Source organism: Aspergillus aculeatus, assembly GCF_001890905.1.
Source record: "Aspergillus aculeatus ATCC 16872 unplaced genomic scaffold ASPACscaffold_42, whole genome shotgun sequence".
In the NCBI taxonomy this organism is placed as follows: Eukaryota; Fungi; Ascomycota; class Eurotiomycetes; order Eurotiales; family Aspergillaceae; genus Aspergillus; species Aspergillus aculeatus.
In genome coordinates, this window is record NW_017963017.1 from 1 (window position 1) to 12,746 (window position 12,746).

Genomic DNA, 12,746 nt, shown 5'->3' on the forward strand with positions numbered 1-12,746 from the left:
TAATATAACAAACTATTTAAGCTGAATTAAAAAAAGAAATAATAAATAAAAAATTATATATTTATTTTTTATATTTCTAATTAAAAATAAATAAAAAGTTTTTTAATATACAATATAAAAATTAAAATATATAATTTAAATAAAACTGTAATTATATATTTTTATATATATTCTATACTATAACAGTAATTTTTTTATAAAAAGTTAAATAATATTTATATTATTTAGATTTCTTTATTACTTTTAATAAATATTAATAAAAAAGATACTAATTTCTTTTTTAATTATTTTTTTAATTTAAAAAGCTTTTTTTATATACTTTTAAATAATAGTAAACATAGTTCAATTAATAATCAATTAATTTAAATATATTTTAAATATATTAAAACTTAAAAAAATATAGTAAATAGATCTTAATATTAAAATAATTGAAATAATCAATTATTTAGTTTTTAATTATACTGTAGTCAGATATAAAATTTTTCTTAACCTGATTATAATCTAGCAGTTAGATATAAACATTCTAATTAACCTAATCTGACCTGGCCATTAGCCAGTCTAATTAAAAACAGAACCATAAGCAAAGTGGAAGTATTCTTTATATAATACAGACTCAAGAAAAAGCTCCAATAAACAATAAAGATTCTCTTTACATAAAACTATGTTAAAACTATCTCCAGCCACAAAGAAGCAATAGGTGTGAGAAACTTCAAAGGTTTTTTAGTATACAATATCATAGATATGATTTTATTTTTAATAGGACATGCCTTCCAAGACCTTATAGAGGTAACTTAAATTACACCCGGTGCTTTCAACAACTTCAGAGGTTATATTTATCACCAAGCAAATATAAAATTACAGGGCTGATAAATATCCCTTGTATACTGTTCATGTAATGTCAAGAAGTTGAAATATGTGATATAATATTCAGTACTCTACTAGTAGTATACAGACTATGCAAATTACAACAGGAGCAAGTACAAGAATAAAATATGAATTAAGAAAGGAATCTACCCAGATGCAGAAATAAAAAGTTGCTGTATATAAGTGCGCCTTCAGTTATATCTGGTTAGTCTCATATGCGAGGAGGGCGACAAGTATACAGGCAGCCACTGCATCTTTATTTGGGGCCAGATGAGAGTCAGTGCGTACACGCAAGAAGTGCCATTTATCAATTTCCAAGTTGCACATAGTTCGCAGGGAATAGTCCCGTTTTGCCATCATAGTGGCCGAACCACCAGTCATCATCGGGAAACTCCTAGAGGAGACACCTCCAAGTCAGCTATGAACACCCAATAGACGAACCAGAAATTAGATTTGCAAGTTCGGTGAAAATCATTCTGCGGAAAGTGGTCGGCGTGATCAAGAAACAAGTGCTCAGACTTACAATATGTGTTATCTCAGCGCCCTCAGGGAAGCTCAGTTCATTGTCCTCCGCAGCCTCATAGTCGTACAATGCGACTGCAATAGGTTCGCCAGCTGGTTCAGGGGTCATAGTAGATGGGGCAGCTTCAACATTGGACAAGGACGGAGCCCTTTCATCGACCAGAGGAGTTTGCCTATCCGCCACATCGTGACTCTGCGAAGGGTTTGTGACAATCTCTACATAGTTGCTGGGAAACAGACCTCTGTCACCTTGGACATTGGTCCCCAGCCACCAATCCTTGTCGACCATTTCGACGTCGTTGACGAAGTCGCCTTCCTTAAGTTCAACCTCATTGTCCTCTGCTTTCTCGTAGTCATAAAGCACTACCGCCTGGATAGACGTACGCTGAACGTCCTCATTTACAGTAGCTTCAGCGGTTGCACGCCCAATATCGTGCGCGTCATCTTCCAAATCATCTTCTTTTGGCAAGGCCTGCTGCAAGCTTTCAGTAGGTAGTACAGGAGGCGGTGACTGCTGTTCGCTCTGAATATCCGTCAGTCCCTTACCAACAGGAGCAGCCACGCGTATGGGTGAAAGTTCACGCTCTGTCATTGAAGGTGTAGGAGGAGTAGGAGACCGAGGCTGCTGAGGAGGCGTAGGAAGCGAATCAACGCCTCTAGACTGATAAGATCCTTCTAAATCAGTCGCCGGGACAGTTGTCGGAGATTCTGGCACAGGCACGGCGCGGCTAGTCGTCGGAACCAATTCCTTCTCATGTTTCAAGCTCTGATACTTGTCGTGACTTATGTGGCCTGGGTCGACATTTGTGCTTTCCTGTGTAGACTGCATGAGTAAGCCAGGATCTGATTTCTCTGTACGTAGAGGAAGTTCAGAAGATTCTGGTATATCGCGAGACTGGGCAACATGCACCGGGTGCTTGGAGGAGTTGCCTTGCAGTGATTGAACATCAGTGTGGATTGGTGTATCTATTTTCGCGTCGGGTGAGTTGGATGACGTTGAGCGAAAAGCTGAACCACGTTCCCTAGCCTTGCGCTCTGACCAGAGCTGTGCGGGTGTCTTTCCCCCTTCATCCGCAAATGTACGACTCGCACTGCCCACTAACGGTGCCGTAGCCTGAGATGTTTGGGTAGGCAAGGGGGGCTTCGTTCCGACGAATGTGGAATTTGAAGTGATATTCTTTGCGACTTTCGGTTTTGGTAAGCTTGTCAGACGTTCATATTGGCTTGCCACAGGAGATGCATTGGACGGCTTAAAGGACCCAGTCATGTCCGGTAAAGGCCTTGGCTCGACAGAGGTTGGCCTGTTGACTGGATCAGTGATCCCACCCTGTGCTTTAGCCCGGATAGCAGCTATATCGACCTTCCCAACTGGCTGATATGCCCCTTTCACAGGCTCAGGACGATCGTCAGCCAGATTGCCTGCTTCACGTGCTTGTCTTCTTATGGCAGCAATGTCAACCTTCCCGATAGGCTTGTAGCCACCTTTGACGATTTTGTCACGGTCCTCGGTGTCTCGGGAAACCGCGAAGCCAGAGTCAGACTGTCCATCGGCTTTAAGCTCTTGAATGTTCACCTTGGTGGGTCTGTAAGCTGACTGGACTTTTTGAAGACCAGTCCTCGTAACTGGGGGCGCGTCAGGACCCCAGCCATCATCCCCACCGATTGTCGCAGCCACTCGCGATGCAACAATTGCTGGATTGTTCGCAACAGTGCCACCGGTCCGTGCAGGGTTAAAGGCAGGTTTAGTTGATACCGGGGGCTTTGGAGTAGATGTAGGCCGATCTGGCCCAGGGGTATACTTCGCTCCGGACGCATCCCCCACTTTCTGTATTATACCCTCCGCTGACAGGTCCTGATCAGAACGAGCGGTTATTTGCACGTGATAACCCTATGGTTCTATGTATCAGAATGGGGCACGGGGTATGCATATCGGGCATAGCGCAAACTGACATGCAGGAATTTAGAAACAGCGGCGAGATGACTGGTGAAATATCCCTTAGTACGCTCAGGTACGCCCTCCCCACACCAGGCAATAAGCACATTCTTAGGGAGCCCCGAGTTTGGATCGAGAATCTTTACGAAAGCAAACTGAATTTTGCCCTCAGAGAACTCTTCAATCAGATCCACCAGCTCGCCAGCTTAAAAGCAAGGGTCAACGAAGTTCAATTCGAAAGACCAGGGGGTAATTGACAGACCTCCGGTATTTTGAACCTTCAAGACACTTTCCTTATTGCCAGAGTCTTGCTGGAAGGCATTGATAAGAGGTGTCGAAACGGAGAAGACAACCCATTGTCCGTGAGTAAGGGAGTTCGAACCGGGCAGGGCCGAGTCGACCACGGCCTGGTAGCTCTTTGCTATCGAAGGCCCGTTGGTGGACAAGTTAAGAGTGGCCATATCTGCTGGGATCAAATATGTGGAGCACGAGCACAGATTGTGACAGGAAAACTAGAGTGAAGCTGTTAGAAGAGGTTGAGTGGCAGACTTGGATGAAAGTCATTGTTTAGATTTGTAGAAGGGATTCAGGGGATTGTTCCACATTTTATTTATAGAAGTAGCAAATAAGGCAGGGCTTGACTTACGGATGATGTTAGTGTTGCGGATGTATGGGGTGTCTGCCTAGAGGATATGTGTTAATTGTTTTCATGGGCTAGTACAGAAGACGGGGTAACCACCAGCAAGTGGATTCAATACGTCACAGCTTACTCCTTTATTAACTACCTAGAACCTAAATGAGGCGGTGCGCACTCACCCGCCACTACGATGATACTAACCACCATTGGTAAGTTGCACATTCAAAAGGCGGAGGAATAAGACTATTTATATATTATTTTTATTGGGTCTTCTTCCAAAGTCATACTAAGTATAGTCTAGAAATAAAATATGACCTTTGGTTTAAACCTCTGTAATAGTATATCATAAAAGAGCTCCCTATTCACAGGGTCACTTACGTGGTAATCTTGGACTAATAAGCACCATATAGCAAATCCAACGACAACAAGTATATGTAACTATATGTAACAAAGAAACTGTTTACAAGTACCTGCCTTGATACCGAGTAGTATTTTTTATATATGCCAAAGCTAACAATATCATACTTTGTTGATTACTTGTCGGCTAATCCCACGGGTGTCTGCTTAATAATAATTACTGATTTATGTTAATTTAGGCACTGAGCAGGTGCGGTGAGCACTTGCGGACTGGCTATGAAATTTTTGTTCTGGGATGCCCATTCCAACTGGAGAGTATTTCACTAATCGAGCAACTTTATTACAGCCAGTTCTACAAGATTGTAGGAGCACAACTGTGTACAACAAAGTGGGCTACAAGATCGAGAATGACTTCTCCAAGTTCAGATAAAGCTGCCAGGCCCATTTCTAATGCCAACGCACCTCTAGGTCCATCAAACGAGGAGACTTTGTCTCACGTTCTTGGGACAGGCTCTGGCTTCCCCCTCCATGTTACTGCCACTGCTGGGTTGAATAATTCAGATCTTGCAGAGTCCGCACCACAAACACCCGAAGATGTTCTTCCAAGGGACATACAACTCAAGACGCCAACATATGACTATGCCTTCGAGAAGTCCATGAGCCATACTGAAGCAAAGCTTTTTTACCAGCACCATCAGCTCGCCAATCGAAACGTTGGAGACGGCGATCAACTCTCCAAGGCAGCTGCACCAACTACTACCTGTGTACCGACTCCTCTGACCCAAAGGGATCTTGTTGACACGGCAATCATCCCCAGAGATGCCATGCAATCTACAATTCCCGCAATAGCCAAACAGCCATCGCCTATTGTTCGGCAGACAGCTGCAAATACAGACACTAGCAACACACCTTTCGGTAGCCCAGAAAATGAGGACTCAGAAAAGCAGAGAGCTTCCGAAGCACCTTCTATTTTTCAGTCTTTCATCGAGCAGCACACCTTGTCAGGAACAAGCAGTCTAGGAAATCCAGGAGATGGGCTCGGCGCAGTCCAAGGCATCATGCATATTTCGCCAGGCGCCAATGTGATAGCCTCAGATTTGGATGTCATTTGTCGTAAAATCAAGAGCCTGCTTGATCGAAGGGCCAGATATATGCATCTATCGTTGCAAGGGCCCGAAAACAATCCAAAGGATAGCCCGGATTGGCAAATTTACCCCCCACCCCCAGAACCGGCCTGGGATGATGACAAGGACCTTGGGAAGATTCACGATCGCCCACGTGCTGACCACAAAAGAAGAAAGATGGGTGAAGATGTGGGCGAGGATTTCGATATGGCTGACTGCCTGCCCCTTCCTGGAGAATCGGACTGGGTCTTCGAGTTGGACGAGAATAGTGTATATCAGGTTTATGAGGGCGATTCTGCCCGACATTCCCGACGACCAGTGGTCAGAATCCCTTCCTTAAGAGATTTCTACATGGACCTTGATGCAGTTACTGATATATCGACGGACGGACCTGCGAAAAGCTTTGCTTTCAAACGACTCTCCTACCTAGAAGGGAAATTTCAACTGTATACACTTCTAAATGAGTACCAAGAAATCGCCGACAGCAAGAAAGTGCCTCATAGGGATTTCTATAATGTTCGGAAAGTCGATACACATGTGCACCACTCCGCGTGCATGAATCAGAAGCATCTCCTTCGTTTCATCAAGAGCAAGATGAAAAAGTCCCCAGATGAGGTTGTATTGTTCAGGGACGGGAAACATTTGACACTAAGGGAAGTATTTGAGAGCATTAATCTCACAGCTTATGACCTCAGTATTGACACCCTGGACATGCACGTACGTAGCAAACTCACTTTGTCATGATTTTTGCTCCACCGCTAACATCTTCAATAGGCACATACCGATTCATTCCACCGGTTCGACAAATTCAACCTCAAATACAATCCTGTGGGCGAATCTCGCTTGCGCGAAATCTTCTTGAAGACGGACAATTTCATCAAAGGACGCTATTTAGCTGAAATAACGAAAGAAGTGATCTCCGATCTAGAATCAAGCAAGTATCAGATGGTGGAGTGGCGCATCTCAATATATGGGAGATCAATCGAAGAATGGGACAAGCTCGCGGCTTGGGTCGTGGATAATAAATTGTTCTCCCCAAATGTTCGCTGGCTAATCCAAGTCCCTCGTCTCTACGACGTCTATAAATCAAGTGGAATGATGCAAAATTTTGAGCAGGTCATAACGAATGTCTTCAAGCCGCTATTCGAAGTTACCAAGGACCCGGCTTCGCACCCTAAACTGCATATCTTCCTCCAGCGGGTTGTTGGATTCGATAGTGTCGATGACGAAAGTAAGGCCGAGCGACGACTATATCGAAAGTATCCCATCCCGAGAGAGTGGAACACGAAGCAGAATCCACCATACAGCTACTGGATTTACTTTATGTTCGCCAACATCGCGTCTCTGAATACTTGGCGTAAGCGGCTTGGTTATAACACATTCGTGTTAAGGCCACACTGTGGTGAAGCGGGTGATCCGGATCATCTTGCAGTCGGATTTCTCTGCTGCCATAGTATCAGCCATGGAATACTATTGAGGAAAGTCCCTCTGCTTCAGTATCTCTTCTACCTTGATCAGATAGGGATCGCGATGTCACCTCTCAGTAACAACGCACTGTTTCTGACATACGATAAGAATCCATGCGCCAATTTCTTCAAAAGGGGACTCAATGTCTCCTTGTCTACTGATGACCCCTTGCAGTTTGCTTTCACCAAAGAACCACTGATCGAAGAATACTCAGTAGCCGCGCAGATATATAAATTCAGTGCTGTCGATATGTGCGAGCTTGCGAAAAATTCCGTCGAGCAAAGTGGTTTCGAACTGTCTTTGAAGAAGAGATGGCTCGGCAGCAACTGCTCCGCACCAGGGGTCATGGGAAACAATGTCGCCAAGAGCAATGTTCCTGACATTAGGGAACAATTTAGGCATGAAACATTGCTTGGTGAACTTGCACTGTAGGTTTTATTCTTGTGGCTCATTCCTCGCCATCTTCTATACATGGATTTCCACTAACTCTTTCTAGAATTGATCGATATTGCGCCAGATTGGCCGATGAAGCAACGCTTAGATCAAACCTCGTGCCTCTGGCCAAACTTACTGAAAGTGACATTAGTCCAGCACAAGGTAAGTTATATTTTGACGAAAGTATAGTAGCATGTTGACACCCCCTTATAGACACAGCCTAATGAATATTAACAAGCGAGTTGCCATCATTGGTCACTCTACGCTACGGCATGGCTCGGCGGTCATGCTTTCCAGACAACAAACTTCCACTTCAAACCAAAGAAGACTTTCGGGGGCCATTCGCGGAAGGGATATAAGTTCTACATGAACGTGTCGCATCAGAGTCCTCGCTCATCCAAGGCACGGGCTGATAGGCGATGGGAATCACCAATAGCCGGCCCTACCTTAAATATATAAATTCCTTCTACCCATCCCCTGCATGTGTATGAAGCTTTAAGTAAATGCGTGTCTTAGATCCCTTGAATGCGGCGCAAACTGAACAAGGTGCCCCACAATCAACCATAGGAAATCAGCCTAAGCTCAGTTCGTGTCCCGTCACATAAGCGGGAGGCTCAAGTCTGCGTTGTGCGTACCGGGTAAGCGGGCCCTAGGATAAATTTGCTGCATTGCTTCAGACAGCCCAACTTCCTTTGCGTTCACATACGCCCCATGCTCCATGTTCTCCATCCATGTCATCAAAACCGACGCGATGCCGCTCGCGTGCCCAATCGAATATGTACAGTTGTAGAGCCTTCCAGCGCATGCAGGCACGTGTCGAGATGTCTTCCCCTATCGAAGGACTGTCGGAAACACCGACATGGCCCCTTGCATCTGTGTTCAGATCATCTTGTCTTAAATCTGCCACCGATATACCAGAGATCCTGCTGAGTTCGTGGTCAAAATATCGGGCAACACAGGGATAACCAAGCGAAAGATAATTATATATCTGAGTAACCAAACCGTCTTGCAGCTCCGCTTCGAGAGACGCATCACGGAAGTCTTCTTGTATTTTATAGCGAGTCGTAGGCAGGATCCATGGACTGGGTTGGAGTAACTGGTCCTTATCCGTTGAGCGATTTACATCGGTCGGCTGAAGGGTGGAAGATGTGTATGTCTGTGCAATTTGGTCTGCAATTGAACACCGCGGTGATTGTATTTCTTGCGAACTTGAAGTTTTGCAAGTACCTTTCCAAAGACCGCCATCGTTGGACCTATTGTTGGCATGGGGACTTCCATACCAAAGTCCAGAGAAAACACAAAGTCTATTGCGTGTGATGTTATGTTGAATATTGCTACCCTCGCATACTGTTGACTCTGGAGACAGGCTTTGAGGGAAGATAAGATCCTCTCCGAGCATCGGCGGGTTAGCATTGCTTCTAGTTGGTTCAAGATCATGACCCCGAACTCGATTATCATGGTGTCTCGCTGGCCTCCTGGATCCAAGCGAGGTAACGTCATTCGGTGATAAGAATGGTGACCCTCGGGTTCGAGCCATTGCACGATCAGTCATCTCAGCTTCTTCTTTATGTCTGCGCATGTAGTCTAGCTCCCATGAAAGATCGGCAGATGATGTTCGTCGATGGGTGTCTTGAGGAGGGATTCCCACATGAGAGGTTGCACGTTCATTATTCAGGAACTCTTCCTCTTCTCGATCAATAGCGAAGTGATCGACGGGCTGATGATCTTGTTCGTTTGGAAAAGCTGCTAGGGCTTGTTCTTTAAGCTGTTTCTCTACTGTGATAGCTGCGATGGCGGAAAGGTATTCTGTATTTTCATCCTCGGAGCTTCCTCGGGGTTTAATATCGGCACAGTTGTCTTTCTCCATTCTATCAGGCGATGCAGGTACCGACGGATGCTCAGACGTATCAGATGTCTCGCTACAACTAGAAGGAATTGCAGGAAGGTCAGGGATCCGGAACGAGTGCCTCCTCGTCTGTTGCCGCCGGCGCAGGTTCATGTACGAGAAACAAGATTCATGGGCCACGTGCCTGTTATTATGTGCATCATTGCCGACCGCAGTGACAAGGTTTGGGATCTCTCCCAGTACCAATGAGTTGCGTCTTTCTTGAAGGGTTGTATGAGAGGTATTCATTCGACGGAAAGAGCGTGTGCCTGTGTCCATGAGCTGTGGTGCGAATTTTCTGGGCCCTATATTTTTCGCGTCGTCGAATTCACTGGGTTTAATTTCAGTAGGCTCAATTGAGGAGTGCCTGCCGACCCTAGCCGTAACCTTTAATCTTTGTTCGCTTGGTTTGTCTGAATCCGCTTCTAGTTCGATTCCTGCGCACCTAGGCATTTGCATAGCATCAATGGGTTCGGCATCTTGTCCTTCTGTGTTATCATAAAGTACCATAGGGTCCTCCCTGGATAGCAGCTCCATGTACTGACCATCTGAGCGCCTGCGGCCATCTAGTTGGGCTTGTGTAGCTTGGCTTTTTGTTCGAACTTCCTTAGAGCTGCGTGATGAGGTCTCGACAAGCTCGGGTTGGAATTTCCTGGGTTTTCTCTGAGACGCCAAGGGTTGCTGAGGCATGGTCACAGCGTTGTTGGAATCCGATGGTCGAGATAGCGTAGAATCGTTGAAAGTCATGGAATCAAGGGTCCTTATGCCTTCGAATGGAGGAGGTACCTCGTAGTCATATTAGTGTGGTCAAGGACATATCGAACGTGGAGTAGTACTTTAGTGGTTAGGCCTAATCAAGTCTATATTATTGCCGTCGATGAGAAATTAATGGAACCTGAGTATGTGATAATCCAGGGCGTTGGAGATACTAGGGTGCGGACATAAGAAAACGGTCACTACATGGCCTTGCTTCCCCACATCTTGGGTAGATATTCAGGTAGCGCATTGGGGCAGATGAATAGATAAAGCGCAAGTAGCACAATCAGTAAGTCAGCAAAATAGATGCAACGTAATCGGTAAGCGAGTGGTCCATGTAAGCAGATGGCCCAACATTCCAAGAATTCATTAGAAGGCATTAACATCAATCATTTGAATCTTTGCTATTACAACCAAAAATGCCTGTATCACCAAAGAAGGCTATAAATGAACAAAATGTATTAAATTAGCTATTAAAGGTTTTCGCGATACTTGAATTTTATCTATAACCAAAACAGCTAAAGTTTTCAATATTATTGAAACAGCTCTTCGCAGGCGTCTTAATATAATGAAATTATAAACTAATACAGACGCTAATTTAAATAAACTAAAAAATGTTGAAAGTTACTGAACTAGTAGCTTTTATAAACAAAAACTTTCCTCCAGGCCCTCTTTGATTTATAGAATGTCGTCGATTTTTTTAAAAGAAACTAAATATGTAAAGGCGGTCTAGGGCAGTAGAACTAACTAATCCTATTTGATATATTTATCTTATTTATTTAACTGTTTGTTTTATAATAAATAAGTCTATCAGACTGCGGTCTTTTTTTCTTTTTTTCTTTTTTTTATCTAATATTTTATATTATTAGTATTGAATTAATAGAAATAAACTAATTTAATTAGGTTTAATATGATATTAGATATTATCTTTTTATTTTTAATTTTTATTTAAATTTTTATTAATTTTAAATATAAATATTATATATTATATTGTTAAAAAAGTTTTTATTTATTATATATATTGATAATAATAACAGCCGGTTTGAAAAAAAATAATAATTTCAAATCTTAAAAATAAAAAAATAAAATAAATTATATTTAAATCTAAAAATTTATTAATATTTTCATTACTGTAGCAGTAGATTATATAGTAATTAATTAAATAAATAAATTTATTAATATAATTAAAAATTATATAATAATTAAAATATTAAAAAAATAGATAAAAATATTAAATAAACTAAAAATCCAAGAATCTAAAAAAAAGAATTTTTATATTTATACTAATTTATAATATGAAGAAACCAAATTGTTTATATATTTTATTAATATTTATATTAATCTAAGTGGAAAATAGAATACCAAATTAAAATATATATAATTTAAAATAAATTTCAAATAAAGGTTTTATAATTTTATATTTAGTTCTATTATCTAGCTAAAGAAGGAAATATTATATAAATAAAAAACATATATTATATTATTTATTAAATAAAAATGTTTGTATTATAAAAAAATCAAAATATTTTAATTATAATTATTTATAAAAAAGACTGCTTTAATTAAAATTCTTTAGAGAAATTTAAATAATAATCTAATAAAAGATTATATTAAAAAAAGTTTCTATTCTAAACAAATTAAATATAAATTAAAAATATATTAATTTAAAAAACTTACTAAGATTTTTTAAAAAAATAATTTTATAATTAAGATTCTAATTTTTAAAAATAGTATAGTAATTTTAATGAGAAGATTAATAGATATCAAAAATTAATATATTTATTCCTATAAATATAAAACTATTATATAAATTAAAAAGTTTTTAATATTTATATTTTATAATTATAAATTAGTTTAAATATAACAGAATTTAATAAAAAATTTAACTTTACTAATATATATAATTTATTTTAATTTTATTATTAATAATTATTTATAAATATTTTGTTTTCAATATTAGATTCAAAATTTTCTAATATTATTTTTGGGAAAAATTATAAATATTATAAGATAAAATATTTTTAATACTATTAAAATTAATTAACGTAATTAAAAGAATTATTTTTGTAAAAAAATAATAATAAAATTGTTAAAACTAATATTTATAAAAATTACTATCATAGAAAAAAACAAATTAATTATATCGAAAAAAAATATTAAATAATATAATTAATTATTAATGATAAAAGATAAAAACCTAATATAAATAATATCTAAAAATTATTAAAATAATATTCTAAAATTTTAATAGTTTAAAATTAATTTATAAAAATATTTTTTTTAAAAAATACAGATCAACAGAATTTGAGAAAAATATTATATTAAAAAGGATCAAAAATAACAAATAAAAATTTTTATTAATTAAAAAGATATCAGAGTTATAAATTATATAAAAATATAATAAAAATCTAATTTGAACTTTAGATTCTATATAAAAGCTTTTAATTGAAAATCAAAAAATATAATTATATAATTAATAAGGAAATATTCAAATCTACTAATTTAAAAGTTGTAATTATAGAAACTATCAGATTTTATTAATATTTAATAAAATAAAGATTAGAATATTTATTTCTGTGTTAAATAAGACTAAAAGGTTAATAAGAATATAAAAGATATTAGTTTGAAATAAATTAGAAAAATTGGATAAAATCTTTTACTATAATATTATAATTCAACTAAAATATTTTTAAAATAGATTTATAATATTTTTCATATCAATAATTATTAAGTTAAGCTTTTAAAAGGTTTTTAATTAGATTATTA

The 12,746-nt window shown here is 39.2% G+C and overlaps 3 protein-coding genes across 3 annotated transcripts; 1 reads left to right on the forward strand and 2 right to left on the reverse strand.

Annotated features, from left to right (window-relative positions):
• Positions 1-909: 909 nt before the first annotated feature.
• On the reverse strand, positions 910-3,864 carry ASPACDRAFT_82547 (putative actin binding protein). Its single transcript, XM_020206104.1, has 4 exons — positions 3,582-3,864; positions 3,337-3,524; positions 1,388-3,274; positions 910-1,258 (listed from the first exon to the last, which is right to left on the reverse strand). Exons 1-4 carry the CDS (start codon positions 3,778-3,780, stop codon positions 1,172-1,174), a joined length of 2,361 nt encoding a protein of 786 aa, XP_020050936.1. The 5' UTR covers positions 3,781-3,864; the 3' UTR covers positions 910-1,171.
• Positions 3,865-4,720: 856 nt separating this feature from the next.
• ASPACDRAFT_37705 (AMP deaminase) lies at positions 4,721-7,336 on the forward strand (the record flags this gene model as incomplete). The annotated part of the gene is made up of 2 exons (XM_020200330.1): positions 4,721-6,154; positions 6,212-7,336. The coding sequence occupies 2 exons, from the start codon at positions 4,721-4,723 to the stop codon at positions 7,334-7,336; spliced, it is 2,559 nt and encodes an 852-aa protein (XP_020050937.1).
• Positions 7,337-8,012: 676 nt separating this feature from the next.
• Positions 8,013-9,914, reverse strand: ASPACDRAFT_37701 (uncharacterized protein; the record flags this gene model as incomplete). The annotated part of the gene is made up of 2 exons (XM_020200329.1): positions 8,013-9,529; positions 9,770-9,914. 2 exons carry the CDS (start codon positions 9,912-9,914, stop codon positions 8,013-8,015), a joined length of 1,662 nt encoding a protein of 553 aa, XP_020050938.1.
• Between the last annotated feature and the right edge of the window lie 2,832 nt (positions 9,915-12,746).

Coding starts and splice junctions, on each gene's coding strand:
- ASPACDRAFT_82547 (XM_020206104.1), bottom strand. CDS start 3,780: ATGGCCACTCTTAACTTGTCCACCAACGGGCCTTCGATAGCAAAGAGC. Junction 3,275..3,336: donor CTGTTTCTAAATTCCTGCAT/GTCAGTTTGCGC, acceptor ATAGAACCATAG/GGTTATCACGTGCAAATAAC. Junction 1,259..1,387: donor GCGCTGAGATAACACATATT/GTAAGTCTGAGC, acceptor TGTCTCCTCTAG/GAGTTTCCCGATGATGACTG.